The 24,089-nt window shown below is 55.6% G+C and overlaps 3 protein-coding genes across 11 annotated transcripts in view; 2 read left to right on the top strand and 1 right to left on the bottom strand.

Annotated features, from left to right (window-relative positions):
- The window catches only part of TSC1 (TSC complex subunit 1), a 48,576-nt gene extending 37,667 nt beyond the window's left edge, over window positions 1-10,909 (top strand). For all 4 annotated transcript variants that reach the window (XM_032419070.1, XM_032419067.1, XM_032419066.1 and 1 more), the window contains exons 18-23: window positions 583-765; window positions 1,629-1,739; window positions 2,489-2,611; window positions 5,801-5,988; window positions 6,071-6,232; window positions 6,590-10,909. In XM_032419070.1, the coding sequence (XP_032274961.1) occupies window positions 583-765; window positions 1,629-1,739; window positions 2,489-2,611; window positions 5,801-5,988; window positions 6,071-6,232; window positions 6,590-7,124 (1,302 nt within the window). In that variant the 3' untranslated portion in view covers window positions 7,125-10,909. The remainder of the gene's footprint in view (window positions 1-582; window positions 766-1,628; window positions 1,740-2,488; window positions 2,612-5,800; window positions 5,989-6,070; window positions 6,233-6,589) is intronic.
- Window positions 10,910-12,547: 1,638 nt separating this feature from the next.
- On the bottom strand, window positions 12,548-22,719 carry SPACA9 (sperm acrosome associated 9). Of its 5 annotated transcripts, XM_032419078.1 has the most exons (6): window positions 22,277-22,434; window positions 20,413-20,604; window positions 16,816-16,996; window positions 14,601-14,803; window positions 13,767-13,914; window positions 12,548-12,866 (listed from the first exon to the last, which is right to left on the bottom strand). In XM_032419078.1, the coding sequence occupies exons 3-6, from the start codon at window positions 16,957-16,959 to the stop codon at window positions 12,855-12,857; spliced, it is 507 nt and encodes a 168-aa protein (XP_032274969.1). In that variant the 5' UTR covers window positions 16,960-16,996; window positions 20,413-20,604; window positions 22,277-22,434; the 3' UTR covers window positions 12,548-12,854. The 5 variants fall into 5 exon arrangements, with proteins under 5 accessions (XP_032274969.1, XP_032274965.1, XP_032274968.1 ...); XM_032419074.1 differs by having other exon boundaries at window positions 12,716-13,914; XM_032419077.1 differs by lacking the exons at window positions 20,413-20,604; window positions 22,277-22,434 and adding an exon at window positions 22,635-22,719 and having other exon boundaries at window positions 12,716-13,914.
- The window catches only part of AK8 (adenylate kinase 8), a 116,474-nt gene continuing 114,905 nt past the window's right edge, over window positions 22,521-24,089 (top strand). The window contains exon 1 of one of the 2 annotated variants that reach the window (XM_032419071.1): window positions 22,521-22,655. In XM_032419071.1, coding sequence (XP_032274962.1) covers window positions 22,572-22,655 — 84 coding nt within the window. In that variant the 5' untranslated portion in view covers window positions 22,521-22,571. Of the gene's footprint in view, window positions 22,721-24,089 lie in introns of both variants that reach the window. The other variant, XM_032419072.1, reaches the window with a different exon arrangement.

Here is a 24,089-nt window from a genome sequence, read left to right as displayed (position 1 = left end):
GAGGCATTATTTTGTTTCTCCAAATATGAAACCAGCTCTCCTAAAGCTATTTTATGGCAAAAATCTTGTAGCACCGTGGAGAAGCCAGTCAGACCTGGAGGCTGAACCTTGGCTCTGCCGCTTCTCACCTTAGGAAGGTGACTTAGCCTCTTGCAGCCTGTTACCCACTCTGTAAAACAGGAATAGTAATAGCAGCACCCACTTTCTAACCATGGTGCCTAAAGAAGTCGCGGGACCACTTGCTCAGCGCCTGGGTAGGCAGCCAATAAATGTTCCTCATTTTTAGTGACCTGGATGGGTACCATTTATTAGAGGTCTTACGCCAGCGCTGGTGGTTGGGACTTGGGAAGGTGTTGGGAGTGATTGGCGCCTGAGGAGAGTTCTAGCAGCTTACGACCCACGTGCTGCTGTGAAATTGGTAACCCTTGCCCGCCAGTCAGGCTGGACAGTCGTGAGCTGACGGATGCGGCACCTGTGGTTACGGCTTCAGGGCGGCGTGTGGCTGTCGGCCTGGGTGACACTGGAGCCTCCCCGCCCGCCTTGGAAGGCAGCTAAAATGATCACGTCTTTGGTCTCCACTAGAAAGACCAGTTGAAGTTACAAGAGAAGGACATCCAGATCTGGAAGGTTAGCGTGCAGAAGGAGCAGGCCCGGTGCAGCCAGCTACAGGAGCAGCGAGACACGATGGTGAGCCAGCTCCACAGCCAGATCCGGCAGCTGCAGCACGACCGGGAGGAGTTCTACAACCAGAGCCAGGAGCTGCAGGTACGGGCCGTGGCGCCAGGCCCAGGCAGCCGGGAGCGGGCACGAAAGCGCCTCGCTCGGCCCGACGGACACGGAGGGCTTTTCTCTCTGACGCGGTGGCACGTAGACGCATTTAGGGCAGAGGTTCCCCAGCTCTCGGGTTGTGTGTAGCTCCCGTGGCGTTTCGGTCACTTCCCTGGCGGGGAAGAAAACACCTGATGGTTGTGCTCATTCAGCAGATCTAAACACTTAGTATACGCCCGACGACTGGGCAGCTGCTTGAAAACAATACACCTAAATTCAAGTTTTTTTTAGATTTTGTTTTGAAACGACCACAATAAATTACCAGTGCCGTGTGTGTCCCTGTTGGGCACCACATAGAGGCTCAGACCTTGGAGTCACATTGGACGCTGACACCCTCTTTTGCCGTTTCACACTGGTATTCACATGGTGATTTGTATCCCAGCAAACACCCGAACCCTGCTTTGCAGAACGACATCATCCACACGCACGAGCATGTCCGCTACTCACTCTAAACTGTCTCCAGTTCGCAGTTCACATGACGACCGACAGGTGTCACTGTGTTTCCCTCAAAAACTTAACATCTCCCCGTGGCACCCCTGTGAGTTGGCTGTGTGGCCCCAGGGCTCTTCGGTGCAGTTTGGGGACAGCCCATCTAAGATCTTCTTGTTCTTTTGCTAAACAAATCAGGAACTCAGAAATCAGTCGTAACTTAATTTTTAAAACTAAGAAGCTAAATCCCAGTGGCCCAAGAATATAGTAGAGCAACTGAGAAGCTGGGCTTCCCCACTTGTCCGTGGGCCGACGGCGTGGCGGCCTGGCGGGGGCTGCTGAGTAACTTCCCGGCATGTCTCCTTGTGCAGACGAAGCTGGAGGACTGCAGGAACATGATCGCAGAGCTGCGTCTGGAATTGAAGAAGGCCAACAGCAAAGTGTGCCACACCGAGCTGCTGCTCAGTCAGGTGTCCCAGAAGGTAAGAAACAGGGCAGGCCGGGCCTCTTCTCACACCTCTTGCTGACGTTCTTCCATCAGACGGGGCGAGTGCGTTACCTGTGTGCCTCCAGATGGGGTTCCCAACCCGGAGCGAGGTGGCCTCCCCGCTCCACCCCCCAGGGGACAAGGGGCAATGCGTGGAGGCAGTTTTGGTGCTGCTGACATCAAGTGGGCGGGGGCCTGGGTGCTGCTACCCACTCCACAATGCACAGGACAGGTTCCTCAGTGGAGAACTACCCAGCCTGCACCCGGGTCTGTGGGTGCACCCAGGGAACTCTTTCTTAAATCCTCATTTACATAAACATGGGAAGTTTGTTCACACAAAGCTCCTGATCTAGGATCCCTCCCTTTTTAGGATTCACCGCACTCTGTACAGCTCACTTACGAACAAGTGCGTTTTCCTGGGCTTTAACCCTGGACCTTGTGTCCCCGCAGTGATGGTCACACACGCCCGTCCTATGCGGGCGTTCTGGGGGTGGCCACTTTGATGTAGCGAATCTCCGCTGCTTTCCTTTTGCACAGCACCGTTCTGAAGTGCACTTCTGTCCGTTGTCATTGCCTTTGGACGCCTTCCTCCCCACCAGCCATTGTGTTAGGGGATTTGAAACCGTGGGAGTTTATTGTCCCCTAGCACTGGAACCCGGAGTTGCTAGCGGGCCCCTGTGTACACCCATCTGCCAAATGTGGGCTACGGGGGCCCTCACTTTGCCCGCCCTGTGTTTTGGGTAGCTCTCAAACAGTGAGTCGGTCCAGCAGCAGATGGAGTTCTTGAACCGGCAGCTCTTGGTCCTTGGAGAGGTCAACGAGTTGTATTTGGAACAGCTGCAGAGCAAGCACTCAGACACCACAAAGGTATGTGGGGGCTCAGGGAGTGACACCCCGGGGCGGGGAGCCCGTAGGACGCAGGCAGCGTGCCTGGCACGCCGCATGGAATGTTGCCCGAGATGCGGCCTGGTGGATGAGCACTCTTCTGCCGTCGCGCAGGCTTGTTTCCCCTAGTTGGCTTGCTTTGAAAAGAAGTCGGGGTAAGTGAAAGCACCTCATGGTAATTGGTACAGAGTAGCTGATAAAGGGTTAGTCTTCTCTTACCAGGGCCTGCTGCGAGAGAGAGACAGAGAGCAACAAAAAAAGGATAGGGAGTCAGTTCTGTTGAACATAACTCTCGGGACTGTGGGTATATACTAGTATACATATTTTTTCTTCCGTTTAATGTTGAATTTAATTTCAGCAGATGGTGGTTCAGTCCTGGCAACAAGGCCAGCATGGGGATGATCTTACACTAATTAGTGTCTCACCAGTGGTGTTGAGGCAGAAGTTTTATGTCACTTTATAAATAGCCTCGGGTAATGTTAGTGAATGAGTTGGGAATGAGTTGGAATGGAATTTTAATAGTAAATGCTCAGATGCTTCCTGTCACTAACTTCTCCATCACACACAGGCTTTCTTTTTAGGATTTCTTGGGCTTGTGCTTTGTAAGCTTTTTTGGCCAAATGTAGGAAGTAGTCTTAGAAGTAGAGAGATGTAATTTTAATAATAGAGTTACTCCTTATTTCTCAGCTCCTCTTAGCTCTCAGATTGAGAATGCCTTTAGAAGGATGTTAAATGTGGAACTTTCTAGAAACCAGCTAGCACTCATTTTGGAGGTTTAATGGGTGTGGAAAAGAATGAGGGGAAAACAGGCCGAAGAGATAGGAGAACCTCTGAAAATGCTGACTGAAATGCATTCCTCACGCCTCCTGAGAGAAGTCAGCTGGGCCGGCCTCTTCAGCTGGAACACTTGGACTCCTGGGGCCTCTTGGAGCCACCTGACCTCTCTGGGCCCTGTTTCACGGTCCCTGAATGGACGTGACGACCCTGACTTGTAGCAGTTAGGATGCCTATGGCTGTAAGCAGGAACAACAAAGCCACTAAGCCGGCTTAACAATAAGAAGTTTTGTTATCTCACTTGACAAGAAGTCCCAAAGTAGGTGAGTTCCAGGTTGGCCAAGTCAGCGGTTTAGGGACAGCGTCCAAGGGCCCAGTTCTGAGGCGCCTTACTGGCTCAGTCCGTAGAGCATGCCCCTCTTTATTTAGAAATTTTTTAATATTGGGCACCTGGGTGGCTCAGTCGGTTAAGCGACTGCCTTCGGCTCAGGTCATGATCCTGGAGTCCCGGGATCGAGTCCTGCATCGGGCTCCCTGCTCAGCAGGGAGTCTGCTTCTCCCTCTGGCTCTCCCCCCTCTCATGCTCTCTCTCTCTCATTCTCTGTCTCTCAAATAAATCTTTAAAAAAAAAAGAAATTTTTTAATATTTTAAAGTTTTTTAAATTAATTAATTTATTTATTTAGGTGATCTCTATACCCCACGTGGGGCTTGAGCTCACAACCCTGAGATCAAGAGTACGGACAGGAAGGAGCATGTGACTCTTGATCTCAGGGTTGTGAGTTTGAACCCATGTGGGGCAGAGAGATTACTTAAAAAACAAAAACAAAAACAAAACACCCAGTTTTTTCCACTCTTCTGCACCACCTGACCCTTCCTGGCAACCTTGTCCTCCAGCTAGCTGTGCCGATGTGTGCGCCGCAGGAACGGCGGTCACAGGGAGACAGACACCACGATTTCCCCTGGAAGAGGAGAGGTTCCTTCCTGCAAGTCTCTCTCAGTGAGGAAACTGCCAGGAACCCTCCCCCAGACTTCCCACCCTTGCTGTCGGCCAAGATTGTGTCTTGTGCCCATCCCTAGCTCAGTCATTGTCTTGAACCTGTCAGGATTTGCCCTTGGACCTGGTGTCAGGCTTCCTCTCGTTCAGTCAAGTGGGGGAGGCAGGGTGGTATCTGAGAATCGGGTTGGGCACGGCTGGTAGGTGTTGGCTGTAGCGCCTCTGGCAGTGGTTGTGAGGGTTCGTGGAGGCGCGTGGATGTTCCCAGTTCGGTAGCTGCTTTGAGTCTCCATAAAGAGCTCCTATCATTGATGACAAAGGCCCGATTTGTTCACCTCACCTGTGCTGAAGTCTGGAGCCCTTGGGCATAGCTAGAATGGCCACATGATCTGGTGCCCAGTTCTGAGCTTAAATCTCTGGAGTTCCACACCAGGAAAGCATTCACTGGTCATCTTCGAGGCAGGGACACCTCCATGGAAGCTCATCTCCTTGCTTTTTACGGTTTGTTTTCTATTCTTTTTTTTTTAAGATTTTATTTATTTAGTTGAAAGAGAGTGTGCAGGAGCGGAGGGTTTGTTATCTTTAAAAACAACAACAAACCTACGCTAAGTTTTATGTTACGTATACTTTACCACAGTGAAAACACACAATACAAATGTAACACACGCTTGTTAGAAGAGTGTTGTTTCCGTGTCTCTTCTGAGCACGGGTGCACACGTGCTCTGGGTGTCCAGCTGGCTCGGTCTTTGGGCGGGCAGGCCGTCTGCCTGGCGTGGTCTGCGGGCTTCGGGGCGCCTGATCCACGCGGGCAGCGTTGCCCGAGCAAGCCTGGCCCACTGCGCTGCGCCCGCCAGCTTTCCCTTAGTCGGTGTGAGGGGAGAAGAGTCTAAAAGAAAACAAATCACCTAAGACACCACTATGTTGAAATAACTGAATATTGGTATAGTTTCGTTTGGTGTTTGTGAATGTCACTGTTTACATAGTTGATCCTACTGTTCACATGGTTTTATATAAAGTCTGTTTTTTTATCTTTTTACTGATACGTAAACTGTAAGTTTACTAGAAACTTGTAGATACAAAATGTATTTTAACTCACTTAACTGTTCTCCTGGCATTAGACTTAACAATGCTTCCAGTTTTTTGCTCTTCCAAACATGATACAGTGATTATTTTTGTGCCAAAATGTCTAGTCGTGTTTCAAATGACTTCCTCAGGGGCAGATTTCAAGGAGGGGGGTTACTAGATTAATACTTGCTGCCAGCTTACTTTGCAGAAAGTTGTACGAATTCCGATTCCCAGCAGCAGTGCCCCAGAGCGCCTTCTCAGTGCTTAGTGCCTTGCTTTCGCACAACAGAGGTAGCACACTCGTTTTCTCAGGGACTAACTCCGGCCCCTCTTGTAGGAGGTAGAAATGATGAAAGCTGCGTGTCGGAAAGAACTAGAAAAAAACAGAAGCCACGTTCTCCAGCAGAATCAGAGGCTCGATACCTCCCAGAAACGGATTTTGGAACTGGAATCTCACCTGGCCAAGAAAGACCACCTTCTTTTGGAGCAGAAGAAATATTTAGAGGATGTCAAAGTCCAGGCAAGGTAACTGGTGGGCACGGGTTTCTGCAGTGATGGGTTTTTTTGTCAGTGGGGCTTCCTATATTCTGGGTGGTCTGTGTTTCAGAGGACAGCTGCAGGCTGCAGAGAGCAGGTATGAGGCTCAGAAAAGGATCACCCAAGTGTTTGAGTTGGAGATCTTAGATTTATATGGCAGATTGGAGAAGGACGGCCTCCTGAAGAAACTTGAAGAAGAAAAAGCAGAGGCAGCTGAAGCAGCAGAAGAAAGGTAGGAACAAAGAGGTGGGAGCTGCAGCCTTGTCCCCGAGCCGCCAGCAGCAGAATAGGGCCCGCGTCTCGGGGCGTGAGAAACCGTCTCCGCTGGCTTAGGCGGGGCCGCCCGGGTGTCTCTCTGCGTCCCTGTCCTTGGCCCCAGATCGCGGGATGTGGTCACAGGAAGTGCTCACATGTGCGATCTCCATCTCCCGTCCCTTGTTGAGACTCGGTTTCTCTTGCCGAGACCTCCCACTCAGGTTCCCCACTCGAAAGCGCAGAGCTCAGTGTCTGGGCCCGCATAGTCACACGCCTCCCACACACGCGGGCACCGCCAATGCCGCCCCTCTTCTCCTCCCTGGGTTTCTTACAGGCTTGCCTATTGCAAGGACGGCTGCTCCGATTCCGTAACAGGGCACAGCGAAGAGGCATCTGGCCACAACGGCGACACCAAGCCCCCCCGACCCGGCGGCAGCGCGCGGGCTAGCGGCGCGAGTAGAGGGGGTGGAGGTGGCCGTGGCGGCAGCAGCAGCGAGCTTTCAACCCCGGAGAAACCCCCCATCCAAAGGGCCAGCCTGTTCAGCAGTCGGTGGGAAACTACTGTGGGAGAGTCTGCCACCAGCATCCCCACGACTGTCGGCTCCCTTCCCAGTTCAAAAAGCTTCCTGGGCATGAAGGCGCGAGAGTTATTTCGTAATAAGAGTGAGAGTCAGTGTGATGAGGACAGCGTGACCATCAGTAGCCTTTCTGAGACGCTAAAGACAGAACTGGGCAAAGACCCGGGTGTGGAAGTCAAGACCCCCCCGAACCTCGACGGCCTGCACCCCTCCCCCCCGAACCTGGACAGTGTTGGACAGCTGCACATCATGGACTACAACGAGACTCATCATGAACACAGCGAAGGATGACGGGCACTCAGTGTTAACTTGCAGGTTGCTGGCGTAGAACAGGAGGTGTGAATGCACGTTCCCAGGCTTTCCTGTCTCCAGGGTCTGGGTGGCTAGCTCACGCGGTGGAAATGGGATGGAGGTCCTTTTGACAGTTGACTGAACGCAGAACGGTTTTTGGATCTGGCATTGAAATGCCTCTTAACTTTCCCCTCAGCCCACTCCCCAGCCTGTCTTTCATTTACCTGGCAGTGTGGACTAATCCGAGGGCCAGTTTGCGTTCCTCAGTAGCTTTATTTTCTTCCTTCCCCCACAATGGTTGCGCCCTTTGAACCTGTGCAATATGAGGCCAAATTTAATCTTTGAGTCTAACACACCACTCTCTCCTTTCCTGAAACTCGGAGAATGGGTTGGCTCTCCGTTAGCCCAGGTAATTGGTGGTGTTGCAGGTAAGTCTCGTTTTGTCCCTTTCCACAGGGATGTAGCTTGCGAAGCCGGTCGACTTCATGTGGAAGCTTTTCACATGAGACTTTGTCACCGCTTTTTGGTTCTGAAGTGCAGCCTCTCTAGCAGCAGATCTAGAGAAACAATTGTTTATTCCCCCTTACGTTCTTTTGGCGGTTCTGATAAGCTTCCTAGAAAGTTCTGTGTGAACAAACGTCTGTTGTTAGAGGAGTCTGGAGCTGGCACCATGGAGACCATCCTTTTCCTTTGGGAATGCTCTGTCCCTCCTTCCCCGCTACCTCTTATTTATTTGGTGTTTGCTAGAAAGCTGGGACTGCTCTGACCAGGCTGGCGTAGGGGTGGTAAAACCCGCTCTCTGCAGGAGGGGAGGTTGGTGGCTTGAGCAGTTGCCTGAGAAGCCCTTGTGGACGAGGAACTGCCCCTCGGGCAGGGCTGTGCTAGCTGAGCCTCGGGGATCACCCCCCCTTCGTGTTTCCGTGAGCCTCTCGTTTGTGTCAGCTTCTTGGTGATGCTGCCGCAGAAAGGCTCTGAAGGTCCAAAGAGTTTCTTCAGCATTTAAATGACCATTGCTTCTCAGGCTGCTAGAGCCGCGTCGCCGTTGCTGGTTCTAGACCACCAAAAAGGTAACAGCTTTCTCACACCAGCTAACCTTCCGGGGCCGACCTCCAGGGAGCTTGATGCCGCTCCCTTCCCGCACGTTAGTCGTGGCCGAGCATGTTAGAGCAGAGTCCTGGCGAGCGTTGACAGAGGCGGTCTGACGTGCACCCCGGGCTGCCTGCACACGCTCGGGTGACCCCAGCACAGCATCTGAACTCAACACAGCCTCCAGAGGTAGATGCTAGAAGCCTAAGAGTTGTTGCTTAGTGTCCCAGCTGAGGCGGAGAGAGCCCGGTAGGAAAGAGCCGATGAACTTGGTTTTTCTCTTTTTTATTCTTTTAGTTAAAAGTATATGAGGGGCTTCAGCCGTGAGGGGGGAAAAGACGGACTGTAATGGTACGAAATCTTACTGCTTACAGAAGCTTCCAGCATGTGAGGGTGAAGGTCTTTTGTTTTAAGCGTTGCAGTAGACATTCTAGCACTCCTGACCAGAGGGGGCGAGGTCACGAGAGACGCTGTGTCACCACCACCACACTGGCGCGAGGCCTCGTCGGGACAGGATCTTCAGGTGTGCTCGACTGTGCCCGGCCCTGCCCAGCCCGGCAATGGCCGCTGGACGTCCCGTGTGGACTAGCAATAACCCCATGTGGTGAATTCAGCTTTGTCCAAAGGAGAGCTTAAAATTGAGTATGTCCTGTTTCCTAGTTCAGTTTTAGGAAAGGAAAACACGAACAAATTCAGAAAGGAAAAAAATGTTAACTGGATTCCTACTGAAACCAGGTCAGAATGCTCACCCTCCCCCAGCCTGAGAGACTGTGCCACAGAACAAAGACGCCAGGCGTTTAATCAAAGCCTTTTCCCTGATTAACTGGCAAAGGCAGAGGCCAATGTAGAGAAAGAAAAAACATTTTTAAGAACTGAGAAGATGTAAAAATACAGGGGAGAAGGGGGAGGCAGCGTGGTGAAGTGGGCCGTGGCCTGCGCTGGAGGCTCCACAGGCAGGTCTCTGGGCCCAGGGCCCTTGGCACATCCCTCCGGCCCAGCCGGCTGCTCAGCTCGACAACCACGGCCAGCCTAGGGGAGCTGCGCTCAGCTTCCTTTGCGTTCTAGGGGGCCGGGCTTTTTATTCAGCCAAGGCTGGGGGATTGAGGCCTGGACGCATGTTGAAGTTACCCAGCCTAAACATTTAGGCTTTTATGTTGCAAAGGACTCAAGTCAATAGTAAGGTTTAGTTTGGTTTTAGAAACAATAAACCTGCCGGGGGCCAGCAGGTCACTGATTGCGCTGCAGCGAGTCTTTTTAAGGACTGAAAGGTGATAGTAGAGGGACACTAGAGAGAGAATTCGAGCCTGGGAGCTGGCAGGGCAAAGGTATTAGAATAGTTAGAGCATCAGGTCGAGCAGCTTGGGCAGGTCAGGCTTGGGCAGCTCGGGCAGCCTCTGCCCGGCCACTCGGAGCACGCTTGCCTGCCTCAGAGCCGTGTGGCCAGCGTGCGTGACCTGCTCTGCTCCCCACCCGACCCTAACCAGGGTCGGCACAGGCCCTGGGGTTGCAGTCTGCTTCTTGGGCAGCATGAAATTTGTTTTCAAAAGGAGCACTACAGTTCACGGGGGCGGCGTGGTCTCCATAGAGAAAGCGCATTCCCGAGTCCACTGCAGGACGGAGGCGCACGGGCCTCTCTCAGACAGGACTTTGAGGGATTTTTAAAAAGCTTTTGACAGGGTTCTGTCATAAAGTCTACAGACATCGTTAGTGTAGCATTGGAAGAAGTACCTAGTCACGAGTAAGAAAATAAATCCAAAGGCAGGAGACAGAGGTCGTTTCTTGGGTCAGGAGGTTTTTAAAGGCTTCCGTGAGCCGAGTGCTAGGCCCAGCTGTGGGCGGCCAGTGGGCGGCCGTGGCCTCCCTAGCTTGGTCAGCAGAGTGTTTCAGCTGCTGGGGATTCTTACCAGGCTCCGTGGGTGCAGAGAAGCGATAGGTCAGCTGCTGTGTGTGCCGTGTGGAGGGGAAAGGGGCCAGCTCTTCCGAGCAGGGAACCTGGGAGCCGCTGACATGGACGGTGAGCCCACCGTGGTCCAAGAGGCTGGCACATCACGGGGCAAAATCAGGACGACAGGACACGAAACTCTAGACCCTGGGCCGTCCCCATTTGCCACAGCCCGTGTAGTTTCTAGGGGTTTTGTCACAAAAGGCCAAAGTCTTATGGTTGTGCAGCAGGGGGTGGCTCATACAGCGGCCGTGATGAGGGGGTCCCCGTGAGCTGGGCTGTAGGGGTTCAGACTCACAGTTCCGAATGAAAACTTGGGTGTTTCTGTGTAGAGAATATAGCATGTGCTGTGACTAGCCAGTGGGAGTTTGTACCAAATACTGGAACATGCCACTTGAAGCCAGAAAGAACGGAAGAACGAGTGAGAGGAAGTGCCACGTGGAGTGCCAAGAGATGGGAGGAAGCCGTGCAGGTTAAGGAGAGTGTGGGCGGCGCGGAGGCTTGGTCCGGAGCCACAGTCCGGGTGGAGGGCCACCCAGCCTCTCTCAGTGGTCCTAGGCCGAGCCCGATCCCACCCAGAGATCCCACCCACGTCTCCTGCGGGGAAGAGAGGGGCTCATGGAATGACCCCCATCAGCGCAGCTCCCTCTGCTCCTTTCCACTCTGGAGGTGCACGCTGGAAACCGATCTCCAGCCCCACCATGTCTGTATGTTTCTGCCCAGACTTCTCTAACTCGAGCCCTCCTTGCCCCTCCCCTCCCCTCCTCCCTCCCCTCCCCCGTGTGGCAGAGGAATTGGTTGCCCTCCAGGAGGCTTTTCTGTATAGGTGAAAGAGCAAGTGTAGGTCGGAGCCTGGCCCCAAGGCTGCTGCTGTGACCCTTGTCCCATGTGGCTCGTGTCCCCATCCAGGACTCTCTGACGTGTGCGGGGAGAGTGGGTTCCCGTCTTTTCCATGCTGTCCTCCGGTCTGTATGTGCTCACCTGAGAGAAGAGGGGCTGTAGCAACCAGGGGAGCCTGCCCGGGGTAGTGAGCCCCTGCACCCGCCACTGCAGAGCCCTCTGCCCCCCCTTCCCTTCCCTTCACCACCGAATTGTCCATCGGGGATAAGTAGGTCAGTTGAACCATTGGAATAGATGTTTTAGAGGAGACCCCTGAGAGTTTGAGACCCACCCCCATCACCCCCTCCTCCCTTCCCCCACCTCGCTACGGTGTTTGGACAGGAGGGTACGGCGCTGCTGCACGCAGCAGATACTCTGGCTGATCAAAGAGGCGGCCGGGCATTTTGCACTAGGAAGAATCAGTGATCACTTTTCAGAAGACTTCTATGGACCATAATAAGTATATTACGGAGGAACAGATTTTGTTAAGACGTAATCTAGTTTTGTAACTCAATCATGGATCACCCACATGTGGCTAACTTGCAGTTTAAAGGGGTCCCATCAGTGAAAAAAAGATTTTTTTTTAACTGACTGCTTTTAGTTAAATTTGAGAAAGTCCTCTTGTCAAAAGGTTTAAACCTTCCCGCCTTGATCTTAAAAGCATGTCAAACAATCCACGTCAGATGCCATAAACAAGAACTGCGAGAGAAAATGGTACAATCTTAGTAAATGGGAATTGGAATCAAAAGGGTTTGCTGTCCTTCTTAGAATGTTCTAAAATGTCAAGGCAGTTGCTTGTGTTTAACTGTGAACAAATAAAAATCTATTGTTTTGCACTATTCTGCTGTGTTGACATGAAGTGACTCGCGCTGGCCTCTGAGGGGCTTGTAGGCAAAGTAGGGACCCGTCCACGGATGCAGAAGCTTCCAGCCTGGCTTGGTTGGTCACCTCAGGTGGCCGGAGGGGTGCTGACAAGTAGAATGTGGCTTTCCTCTCTCTAGGACCCTTTCTGTTCTAGCCCATTCTCTGGCCCACAGCCACAGATCCTCCCTTTCTCTGCCTCGGATTCCTGCCTTCCCCCCCCCGAGAGTGGCGTGGTGGCATGGAGCGGGTGACGTGAGTCATCCCCACCCAGACTCTCCAAGCCGGACGGCCTGCAGGGGCTGCACTGCTGTCCCACCTCGTGCTGGGAGTATGCTTGCCTCCCTACGGGTTGGCTGGCCGTTGGCTTTAATACAGTCCTTTTGGTGGCACCCAGGTGACACCGAGGTCATCGAGAGCTTACCGGTCCTGTTCTGTGAGCGTGCCAGGGAGAAGGGCAGCTGGCACCCACCACCTTCCTTCCGTTACGTCATCAGGGGTTTGGAGGAAGGCAGGAAACTACCTCAAACAATTGTTCGATCCAGCCTTGCCTCACCATCTCTTCCTTGGAACAGACATTTCCAGCTGTCCCTGGAAATCGGTGTGCTCTGCCCATGTTAATGGCGGAAGCAGCTCTTTGAGAGAAAGACTCAGAGGTGGCAGTTTTTGATTTCGTCTGGAAAATTCAGATGTCTATTCAGATTCCTGTCCGAACAGCTTCTAACTACGGAAGGCCAGTTACGAGCTGGCCTGTGGGTCTTTGGCATGAACCCCCTGAGAGCAAATGTCTATAGTGGTTGCTCTTTGCTCGTGGTTTTGCTTGTGAGGCTACTGGCCAGTGTCCTCTGAGGTCTTAGGGTAAATAAAGAAGGGATAACTCCCAGGAAACCAAGCCAGGCAGAGAGGTGGGAGAACACTTTTTATTCTTGACGGTCGCCCCCGAGGAAGCAAGAACAGAGAAGCTAAGTCGCCCCCTGTGAAGGGAAAAGCCAACAGTCAGTCAGAACTTCCAGCAAGCACAAAAGCCGGAGACACATTCTATAATGTCGGGGCCTTGACTGTGTTGTGAAAATCAGGAAACTCCTTGCACGGGAGCCATAAAATCAGAATTCTTCCGGCTTCTCTCATGGTCTCCCCTCTCCCAAGTAAAGGAGAGCAAAGGCAGGTTCGTTCCCCTTTGGGTTTTGGTCCAGAGACCTCATCACACTGAGGAAGTCCACCGTGCCGGCCCTCAGCATCCTGGCAGGCCGAGCAGCCAGACCTTGCAGGAGCCGCCTTGCCTACGGTTGCCGCTGTGGTGGGAAAGGAGCTGGCAGGCCTCCGGCTCGGCGGCTCGGCCCAGAAAGCCGGACCTGCAGCGTGGCCGGGCCCGGCAGGGTGCGGGCTGGGAGCTCCCAGAGCACCTGGGCAGGCCGGTGACCCCAGCTCTCAGCAGCCTCCCCGGGACACCCGCTCCCACCAACACCGGAAGTGGGGGTCCTCTTCATTGGCACAGAGCCGGACACTCAGAGGAGGAGAGCTTAGAAGTGAAAGTGACAGAGGGAGAGAGGTTCTCAACAGTGTATCGGGCAGGCCCTCTGGGGTTCATCTGTGGCGGGGACTGTGGGCGCCGAAGAATGGATCAGCCGGTGGAGACCAAGTTAAGTGACCAAGCACCCTACGGGACGCAGCAGCTTGCCGGCTCTGAGTTACAGTTTCCCGCCAGGCGGTCTCCAGGGAGGTTTGAGACATCCTGTGTCATTCCCCCTAGGTTTGGGGCTGTCTTTTGTAAGTCGCCTACGTTTGTGCTTCCTTAACCGAGGCTGGGTGCCTGTGGTCCAGGCAGGGCGAGCGGCCGCCCGGGTGGCTTCCTGGCGTGCCTGGGGCTCACTCACATGCTGCAGGGCTTTGCGGGGCAGCTTCTCCGAGTGGGCGATCCATTCTTTCATTAAGTCCAGGATGATGGGGATGAGGCTGACGACGCCTCCGTAGTGGTTCCTGGCCTCGTCACAGCTGAGGTGGTTCACCACGTCGTGAGGGTACCTGCAGGGCAGCAAGAGGGCTCCGTCCAGGCCCGGGGCAGGCCCTAATCCTGGCCGCCCCTCAGAATCCCCTGGGGAGGCTTAGGGCCGCACGGGCCGAGGCGCACTCTCTACGGACGGGACGGGACGGTGGTGGCTCGGTGGGCCTGCGGCCCAGGAGCCCTGGCTAATCCAGGGCTGAGGGGCAGGACTCTCGAAGCACTCGCCTTCGGTTGTAGAACCCCGGATCAGGGGCCGTGGAAACCTGCCCTAACTGCTCCAAAACCTGCTGGTTAGGCCGTCTGCCTCTTCTCCACCCCGGTAACTAAACGGCGTGCTCCGGAACAGGGCCCCTGTGCTGAGGGCCCCCAGGGCGCAGAACGAGGGAGCCGCACTGGCGGTCCTGGGGCTTCTCCGTGGGCTTCTGGGAACACGGGCCCTGCGACCCCCCTTCCCTTTGCCCGGTACCAGCTCCACTCTACCTGCGGCCTCAGCAGCCCTCGTTTGCACTAAAACGGTTTGTGGGGTTGGCCCTTCCAGTAAGTCAGTGGGCCTGGGAGTTCCCCCCGGGGCGGGGGGCCTGGACAGTCGCCACAGGACCCACCCGCGGGACGCACCTGCCCTCTCGGCTCTGCCGGCTCCTTCCTGCGGGTCGGCCCCGCTCCCTCCCGCCCCGCTGCCCTCCGCAACAGGCCCAGAGGGACTTACTTTGCCCTGAGGCTGCTCAGGTCGCTGCTTTGGCTAACCAGGGATTTGCATTTCTCAAGCAGGTTGCTGGTGGCCGGGCTGCCGGAGTGCAGGGCTTCGAAGTGCTGGCACAGCTTGCTCAGCTCTGCGCAGATGTCCAGGAACAGGCGCAGGACGCGCCGGTCTGTGGCGTTGTTGCAGTAATGCTCCGTGTAGCTCTGCACCTGTGGGCGCGGGGTCACGGGGCCGACGCGTCTGCATGCAGCTACGGTCACGGAGCGTCCCAGGCGCTGCGCCACGCGCCGTGCAGCCTGGACCTCACACCTCTCAACACGCTCATCTAAACCCCACTGGCGCCACGCACCGCAGCCAACACCTAAAGCAAAGAGCGCTGCTCCCCGACCTTTCGGGCCACAGTCCCCCTCAGGCCCCACTGAGGAGCAGAGAGAAGGCACTAAATCTTCTGAAGTTTCCTTGTCCTGTGTCTCCAAGGTAGAGGAAGGAGGGACAAGGGGAGCCGGCAGAGGGATCACCCACAGAAGGTAGTCTGAACCTCACACCACACACCGACACCAACTCTAGGATGAAGAGCTTACACGCCAAACAAAACGAAAGCTCCCCTGTGAACGTGTTCCAGATGCAGGAGTCGGGACGCCTTTCTCCAGTCGTTAAAGGTGTTCAGAATGGTGAGACGGCTGATCCGCGTTCAACCCCTCTCCTTGGGGGGGATGGAGGTCCTTCCCGGGCAGGGGCTCTTCCTCTCTATCCAACCTCGCCCCCCACCCCCCGCCCCCGTCTCTCTGGATCTGAGGTCAGGCAAGGTGGGAGGCCTGGCCTTGGGCTGGGGAGAAACTGGCTCCGGTCCAGGCAGGATCACTGGCCCATTTCCCCAAGGCAGGCCCTACCCGTGGCGGGCCGGTGGCCGGGGACATCACCTCCCTCCCCTAGCAGCCAGAACGTTCTAAGTCTAAGCCAGGTAGGTCGCCTTTCTGTTGCTAGGGGATGTCCTCCCACATGATCTGAGTGGCTGCAAGTCCAGCAGCTGTGGGGGGTGGGGGGGCCCCGGCCACCTCCATATCTGCTAGGGCACCGCGGAGGGTGAGGAGGGGCCTGGCCCGCGGTGTAACCACAACACGGCAGTCACTGGGCTACCTGGTGTGTGTGCCGGTTACCTGTGGATGACCCAGCTCAGGGAGGGCTTCCCATAGAGAGTCAAACCCTGGGGCCGCTGTTTACCAAGAGCCTTTGCTGAACCAGGGGCCAGAAGGCCACTCCCTTGTGCGTGTGACAGGGGTGCGGGTCTCAGATGCTCCTTCCTGATAAACCTGTCCAGTGGCCTTGGAAGTCAGAGCCTTTGGGGAACGGGCTAGAAAAAGGATGTAGCTAACTGACTTCCAGATAGTTCAGGGGAAAGAGGCTATTTTCTGTAGGTTTAAAAAGTTTTCAGGTTAAAAAACTGGGAGAGGCTTTTACATATTTTAGAAAAAAGGATTTTTTGAAGGATGCAGGCAGGGTTGCTCTTCTCTGTGGGCCCGTGCACTTCTCCTAAGCAGTTCTGAGCTCTGAGGCTGCACCCGCCCCATGCCATGAGCCACTGGCCTTCCACAAGCTGACCGTGGGCCCGAGGCATGAGTGCAGTTGGGAGGGTCCCACCTACGTGTGTGCTGCTTCCTGGAAGGTGTGTTCGGTCTTCGGCAGAGCAAACTGGGATAGAGCTAACTCACGAGGACACCCGGGTTACGTGAAAATGTTTGCAGACGGGGGTGGGGTGGGGGGTGGAGCAATGTGCTTGGCGCCTCACAGTTTCTCAGATCCCAGTAGGATCTGACAGCTGGGACCACAGGCATCAGACGCTGGCTGAGAGTCTCCCTCATGATCTCCCTAAATCCGCATACTTCCCGGAGGTTCTTACTCTACAGAGTAGACAACTGGGGCACAGACAGGTGACTCCCGGCCGGAGGTCACAGAGGGCGCGTGGGGCTGAGCCGGGACCTGAACCCTGGCTGGCAGTGTCCAGCCCATGTTTGTAACCACTTTGTTATTTACTCACATACTTGGGGAGGGGATGCCTGGCTCATTCCACTAGTTAGGCTCCGAGTCCTGACTCTGGCACAAAGGTGCTTGCCCCCTCTGGGCTTCAGTTTCATCTTTCAAGCAAGGTGTCACCCAGGAATCTCTGGGCCTGGCAGGCCCCAAGGAGCCCGGCCCCGCCGCCCGCCAGCCCACGGGATGCCACCTGTCCGATGCTGGCGATGGGCCGGATCTTATCGTGGGCGTTCTCCCTGCAGTGCTCCAGAGCGGCGATGAAGGTGAACTGTTGCTGTTGGAAGAGCTTGTACTTCTGCTCGATGTTTCGAAGAGACTCCTTTGCCTCATTCATTGTCTTCCTCAGCGGTCATTCACAGGAGAAGGGGGATCTATGGGGAGGAAGAGTGCAGGGCTGAGGCCCCGGGCACAGCTCTGGAGTCTCAGACCAACATGCCTAGGCCCCTCTCGGGCGAGCACCGCGCTCACTCAAGATGCCCCAGGCCGTCCAAGACAGAGCAGAGCCTGACCCAGGTCCCTCTACCCTCCAAGGACACATTCTTTGCCATCAACTGTGACTTCCTTCCCTCAAGTGTGGACACAGATTGCTCTGGTCCTCAGTTTCTCCAGACCGTGGACACACACACACGCACACACAGAGCCTCCAATGCCTTCCTGTGCCGTCAGCAACAGAGGGGATCACGGCATAGGTCACGGAAAATAAGATCTGTGATTATCAGTTTGGACCAAATCATTTTAAACCATCTGCCTCTTTGCAATTGGTGGGAAAGTCTAGGGCTTGTTTCCAGTGGGCCAAGCAGGGGAAGAGCCTGTCCTGGATTGTCGAGTGTGAGAAGATGCAGTTTCCCTGCTCTGTGCTTGGGTCAGGAGCCCTGATCTCAGGTTGGCACATTCTCAGGGCAGGGGCTGGCCTGAGGGGAAACATTAACGTCATGGGGAGTGCTCTCTTCTGGTGCCTCACAGACTGTCCCTGGTGTGGTTCAGATAGTCCACAAGGCGTCTAGAATCTTCTGTGAGCAGAGAAGGCTGTGGGTTCTGCTCTCTGTGACACCAGTTTTGCTGAGCCTGTGCAAGATACCCAGGTCCCAGATCTACGGAGCCCCAGAACTGGGAGACCTCAGTCGGTCAACTCCCCTTAACTTCCGACGGGGGGGCAGCTGAAGTGCAGGGTGTCACAGCAAGCTTGTCAGAGACACCCGAGGTCCCAGGCTTCCTGACATCTGCCCAGAGTCCTCAGAGCTGCCCCAGCCGCCGCGCCTCCACCACGAGGCAGCAGCACACGTGTGCCCTGTGTGAGCGGGGGTCAGAGGAGACTGAGCCAAGCTCGGGTCCAAGTGAGTCGCTGCAAGGGCTGGGGCGGGGCAGAAGACATCCCAGGCTTCCTGGCAGGCCCCAGGTGGAGAGGAGCAAGCCCAAGGGAGACGGGAGGCCATTTCTGCTGTGTCTCCCTCAGCAACCCGAGCCCAGGGCAGGGCTGGAGCAGGGAGGGCATCTCCGAGGCAAGAAGAGGGATGAAAGGAAATGCAAGAACAGATGAGCAGATGGCCTCCAGGACACGACGGGGGCAGCACATCAGAGAACTTGGGGAGCGCTGGGAGCCGAGTCGCGCCAGGATGGGCCCTGATAATGGCGCCCTGTGAACCTCAGTGGGTCGAGGAGGACATTCAGCAGCAGTGCCCAGCGCACCCCCCCCCCCCCCCGGGAGCCACGGTGCCTGTTTGCTCACAGCAGCTGCAGCTCTATGGGGGTGGGCCTGGGCCAGGGGCGGGCTGGGCGCCCGTGTCCTCCCCACTCAGTCCCGCCTGCCGTGGGTGAGCGCAAAGGGGAGCCTGGGTTGTGGGGATGCAGTGGGGGCCCTCTCTTTGTCAGACACCTGGAACCCCTGCCAAGGTCCCCCTACCCCCTGCCCAGAGGTGGCAATGGGGGACGCGGTAAAGGGGGGCAAGGTTTTGGGTTGTATCTCCAAAGGTGCAGGCTTACCAGGCAGGTGAGGCCCTCGGTGTGAAACTGAAGGGGTACCACAAAGCCCAGCAATCGAGCCAGGTAAAAATATTTGACACGCTATTTGAAGAAATAAAAGTCAATAGCAAAAAGTCCACAAAGTGCCTGAATTTTAAGTAAACACAGGATGGGATCCAGTGCGGGGCCTTGCTGTACCGGAGTCCGAGGCAAAAGCAACAAGTAATACTGATCCCGTCTTTAAATTTTTAATAGTTTACTCTCAATGGTTTTTTTGCATTAGTTTTGATGTTTTTAAATGTTATTCGTCCTGATGGCGGGGGTTTTTGGTGCCCTTCACATTCTGCGCCAAGGCAACCACCTTACTTGCCTCACCTGGTTTGGGCCTGGGGCTTACAAGTGACTAGGGGGCTGAAGGCCTAGGAAAGTCGGAGCCCAGCACACAGGGGGGTTTCGGGGGAGGAGTGGGAGCACGTGCTTTCAGTCTGGCCTTCCCCCATTAACGCTCAGGGCTGTGCTGGGTGGTTAAGAACCCAAGCCCGGAGTCCCATAGTCCCGCTTCAAATCCTGGTGCCCCTGCGGGGTGAGCCTCCGCGTTCTAACGTGCTATTGGGAGAGGACAGGGCCAGCCTCCCAGCCTTGGGGTGAGGACCGCGGCAGGTGGCAGGTGTGGAGCCCAGGGCCTGGAATGCGGCAGCACCCGGTTGTCGGGGCAGCGAAAGCAGCTGTGATTACACGGTGTGCACACAATCATGGGAGCAGGCCACGACAGGCACGGTGTGCACCCCGAAAGCAGCAGAGGCTGCTGAGGGCTTGACCTCCTGGAGAGGAGAGGTGGGGAGGGTGGGGCAGAGGGGTGGGGACCCTGGCTAGAGGCTGGGAGGGGGTTATGTGGAATATTGTGAGCAAGCACAGAAGGCAGTGGACAGGGTAAGGCCGAGGGACCTAAGCGTCAGACAAAGCTAGGAGAACCACTGAAGGCCAAAAGGGGTAAGAAGCATGTCATGTGTTCATTCGTTCATTCATTCATTCATTCTGCAATGCCTCCCATACGCCAGACACCATTCTGAGTGCTGGGCTATACATAGCATTGAACACAATAGACAAGATCCCCTTCCCTGGAGGGACTTATCTTTCAGAGTGGGAGGCAGACAATAAGGATGAGTGAACGAACCATGTTTTAGATAAGGGCACTGCTAAAGAGAAAAGGAAGCTGGGCAGTGGGATGGGCGTGTCGGGATGAAGAGCTTCACAGTCTGCAAGAGGGTCCTTTGCAGGGGGTGGGTGGGTGCGGGGCAGGGCAAACTAGAACCATGCTCCAGCCTTCAAGGAGATCCTGAACACCCACCCCAACCCTCCTAACAGCAGTTACTCTCCATGGGGCCCTCGGAAAACCCTGGCCATGCATTAAGTCCTCACCTATGAAGGTACCATGATTATCCCATGACAGATGACGAAGCTGAGGTTACCCAGGTAGGAGAAGTGAGCCAACCAGGATCTCCCACTCAGCTCTGCCTGACTTTATAAAGTCTGGGCTCTCGGATAGCTCCCTCCTCCCTCTGTGATGGTCCATAGAGACAGACATGCCAGACATCAGACTGACCAGAGCTGGGAGCGGGTGGGTGGGGTGGAGGGGATACCAAAGGCCTGAGAAGCTGCTCAAACCCTCCTAGGGGTCAGGCACTGGTGGACCCCTGGGCCTCATTTCCACTCCCGTGAGACTGTTCTCTGTGCCCCATCCCCTAGGGGGCTGCCCTAGGTGTCTGACTTCCTGCCACCCTCCTGGGGCTTCCTGGGGCTGTCAAGTTCTCTAAGGTTATAGCACTACCTCGGCTGGTGGCCCCAAGAGCCCCCGAGGGCAAAACTGACGTGGCTCTTGATCCTAGCGACTTGTGACATGCGCGCCAGGATGTCGTGAGAAGAGCTGTAATAAGCTATCCAAAGTGATCGTCCCTTGCACGAGAGTCACTGCGGCCAAATTAGTGTGGATGAAAGGCACAGGGCGCAGGCACTTCTCGATCTGGGGGAGGAGGGAGGAAAAATGATTACCCAATAGGTTTTAGGCTTTAATTGATTTGTATTTTTCCAGGCTGCTAAAGAAGATGAAATCGTGGTATGAAAAGCGCCTAAGGCTTAAAATAAATGAGGAGAAAGGCAAGTCATTTCAGAAATGTCCAGGAAGCAAACTGAACCTCTCCAGTGCAAATTGCGGGTTTGGTTGTTGTGTTCTTTGTTCAGGGGGAGGCAGCTTCCTTTTCTTCCCCAGCTGTCTTTGCAGTTGGCTTTGACAAGCCAACCAAGGTGTGCACGCTTTGAGGAAGCGGCTCTGAGGGGAAGAGGCAGAACTGCAGCCTTTTACACTGCAGGGCATGACTCTGGGCAAGTGGCCGGTGGTGACGGCTTTGGTAGGAGTCAGACGTCAGCCCTGGCTCTGCCTTTGCTTAACAAGTGAACTTGGCCAAGAATTTCCCTCTTTCTGGGCCTCAGTTTATCCATCTGTAAAATCAGGGGGTTTGGATTAGAAGATCTTCAAGGGGACTTCTGATTTTAATGCTTCACGATCAACCCCTGATGAGGAAAGAGGCCCAGAAAAGGGAAATGACTTTTGCCAGAAGTCATTCAGCCACAACCACTTTTCACCATTCTGATCCTCCAATTTCTTATCTGTAAAATGGGAATGAAGGTACTTATTTCTCAGGGCTGGTGCAGAGATTAAACGAGATAATATGGCTAATAGTAGCCCCTATGCATTGTGCACTTATTACATGCCAGTTACCAATACTTCAGGTATATTAGCTCCTGGAATCCTTCCCTAATCCCCACTTCACAGGGGAGGAAAGTGAGGCACAGAGCAGGCTCACAAGGCCAGGTGGAGCCAGGAGCTGAACTTGGGGCAATCTGTACTGACAATGCCAGACGTCCTGTCCATAAGGTACAGACCCCATAGTTTTGTTAAGAACACTGAGGGCTCAAAACCAGGAGTAGCTCCTCCTAAAAATGGCAACAGACAAAAAGCTCGAGCTCCTAGTTCAGCGCTGTGTCTGATACCAGGCTGCCTGCCCTGTCCCACTGGGGACTGGCGCAACTCAAAGCGCTCCTTCCCCCAACCATGTCCCACCCCACCCCGGTCCCGCACCAGCGGCAGTCCCCTCCATTCCTTTCCCCCCAACCCGCAGGGTTTGGGTGGGTCCGCCCCCGCCCCCGCCCCCGGCCCGCTTTAACCTTGCTGGTCCCACAGCGGCCTTCACTTACAGAGCGCTCTGAAGCTGGAGTGCCTCCAAGGGTGTCTGGGGCCCCGGAGGGGCGGGGAGGCCCTTCCCAGGGCTGGGGAGGCGGGTGGGTGGGGTGGGGAGGTCGACGAGAAGGGGCGGGGCCGCGGGCCCGATTGTTCCCGTGGGTGCCATAGCAATCGGGTCACGTGGCAGCCCCGCCCCACCCCGTGAGCCTAGGCCTTCCCGCCCGCCCCAGGGACTCCCCTACTTTTTCAAACCGTTCCCCAACCTCTATTCATTTTAAAGATGGGGAAACTGAGGCCCGAGAGCAGAACTGGGCCGGCCCACAGAGCTCCCAACGCCCGGGTCGGGGTGCGACGGCGGAACCAGCGCAGGACCCGCCTCCCATCCCCTCTGTTGGGGTGGGGGGGGGTCGACGTGACCCTGAGCGTCCCAGCACCGGGGGCCCTCCCGAGGCACCTCTGGTCCTAGAAGGCCACTGCTGGAGCGGCCTGAGGGGTCCCGCTGAGACGTGCAGACTGCGGAGCGAGGCCCGCGCGGGGAAGCACCTGCCCCCCGGCGGCTGGTCGCGCGGGCCGAGGAGCCGGGGACCAAGCCGTGCTCCAGCCTGGAGGGCCGGCGGGCGCGCGCTGATGACGTAGAGCGGCGGCCCTAGCGACGGCGGTCTCCAGGGCGCGGGCGCGTGCTGATGACGCGGCGGCGCGCCGGCCCTAGCGACCGCTGTCTCCAGGGAGCGGGCGCACCGCACCGCGGCATGGACGCGACCACCGCCCCGCACCACATACCCCCGGAAATGCCCCAGTACGGGGAGACGTACCACGTCTTCGAGCTGATGCAGGTGACCGAGGCGGCCCCGCCCTGTCGCGACACCGGGCGCCGGCCGGGAGCCTCCGTCGCGATAGGGTGCGCGGCGGCGACCCCGCAGCTGGGGGGGTGTCCGACTCCTGTGCCGCCGGGACCCCGAGGGATGACTCGGTCGGAGGACGCCCCGCGTCCCTGCCCTGCGGACCCAGGAGGGAGGAAGGGGGGCAGGCCCTGGCCAGGATTCGGCCGTGGCTCTGGGCCGGCCAGCTCCATGGCCTGGACCAAGTCCCATTCTTTTCTCAGTTCGGGCAGCTGTGAAATGCCAGGTTGCAAGAGCTGGTCTCCAAGGGGGCCCTTCCCGCGCTGACAGTCCCCAGCCTGTCTGCAGTGTTCGTTTCTGAGCTGGGGAGTGTCCGAGTTCAAGGTGACATCACCGTCCCCTGAGATGGCTGCGACCGGGGACAGGGGACAGCGGCAGCATTTCCCACACGGCCCCTCTTCATTAGGGCAGGAGTTCGGGGCTGCTCCCAGCCGCTCATCCTGGGTGTCTGACTTGACCGGGCCCTCTCTCCCTGTGTGCGCTTTGGCAAAGCCCTGCCCCTTCTGGTGCCCTTCTGCTCCTCCTCGAGGCAAAGGCTTTCGGGAGCTGGACTGAAAGAACTCTGTCGCTCGGAGGTTGTGAGGGCCGAAGGGAAGCTGGAGCCCAGTTTCCAGAGCATTTGCTCCTCCAAGTACACCCTATCCCCAGAGGCACCACTGTGGTGACCCCTGTCCTCATTTGAGCCTCTGACCTGCACAGCTGAGAGCAGAGCTCAGACTCAGAAGTGTCACCATCTCTCCAGCAAACACGTGCTTCCTTTGGAAAGTGTTAACTGGCAGAGGGAGGGAGAGAGATTTCTCTAAAACCGGGTGGCCAGTCTGAGAAAAGAAAATGGCCAGCTGAGTTGTAAGTCATCCGCTGGTGGGCAGGATGGGGCCAGCTCCTGGGGGCGCTGTGGTCTGTTCTAGGGAGGCTGCTGTATCTCAGAGTGATTTTTGGATGGAACAGTCCGCAGAAGCTTTTAGTCCAGTATTTTCAGTCCTTAGTCATTTGCGTGTGTTCCCTCCGTGGATCTTACCATCTTCATTTCTTACACTTTTTAAAAATAATTTTAGACCCACAGGATGTTACCAAGATAGTACAGAGTTCTGATGTACCCGTCCCCAGCTCCCCCTGCTAAGACCCTCTAACGTCACTCCTTGACATTCACAGTCCTACAAGACAGTTAACCAGACAGAGGCCTTATTTGGATTTCATCCGTTTTTACCTGCACTTCTTTCTTTTTCTGTGTGCGCGGTTCTATGAGATGTTATCACATATATCGATTCATACAACCACCACCACAATTCCACTTTCACTTAGTCATTTCTTTAAATCAACCCACTTAAAAAAAAAGTCAACCTGTTTTACCTCCTCCTGAGCAATATC

This window comes from Phoca vitulina, unplaced genomic scaffold, assembly GCF_004348235.1.
Source record: "Phoca vitulina isolate PV1807 unplaced genomic scaffold, GSC_HSeal_1.0 scaffold21, whole genome shotgun sequence".
NCBI lineage: Eukaryota > Metazoa > Chordata > Mammalia > Carnivora > Phocidae > Phoca > Phoca vitulina.
The sequence above is the reverse complement of the archived record's forward strand: the minus strand, read 5'-3'. Positions and strand labels throughout refer to the sequence as shown.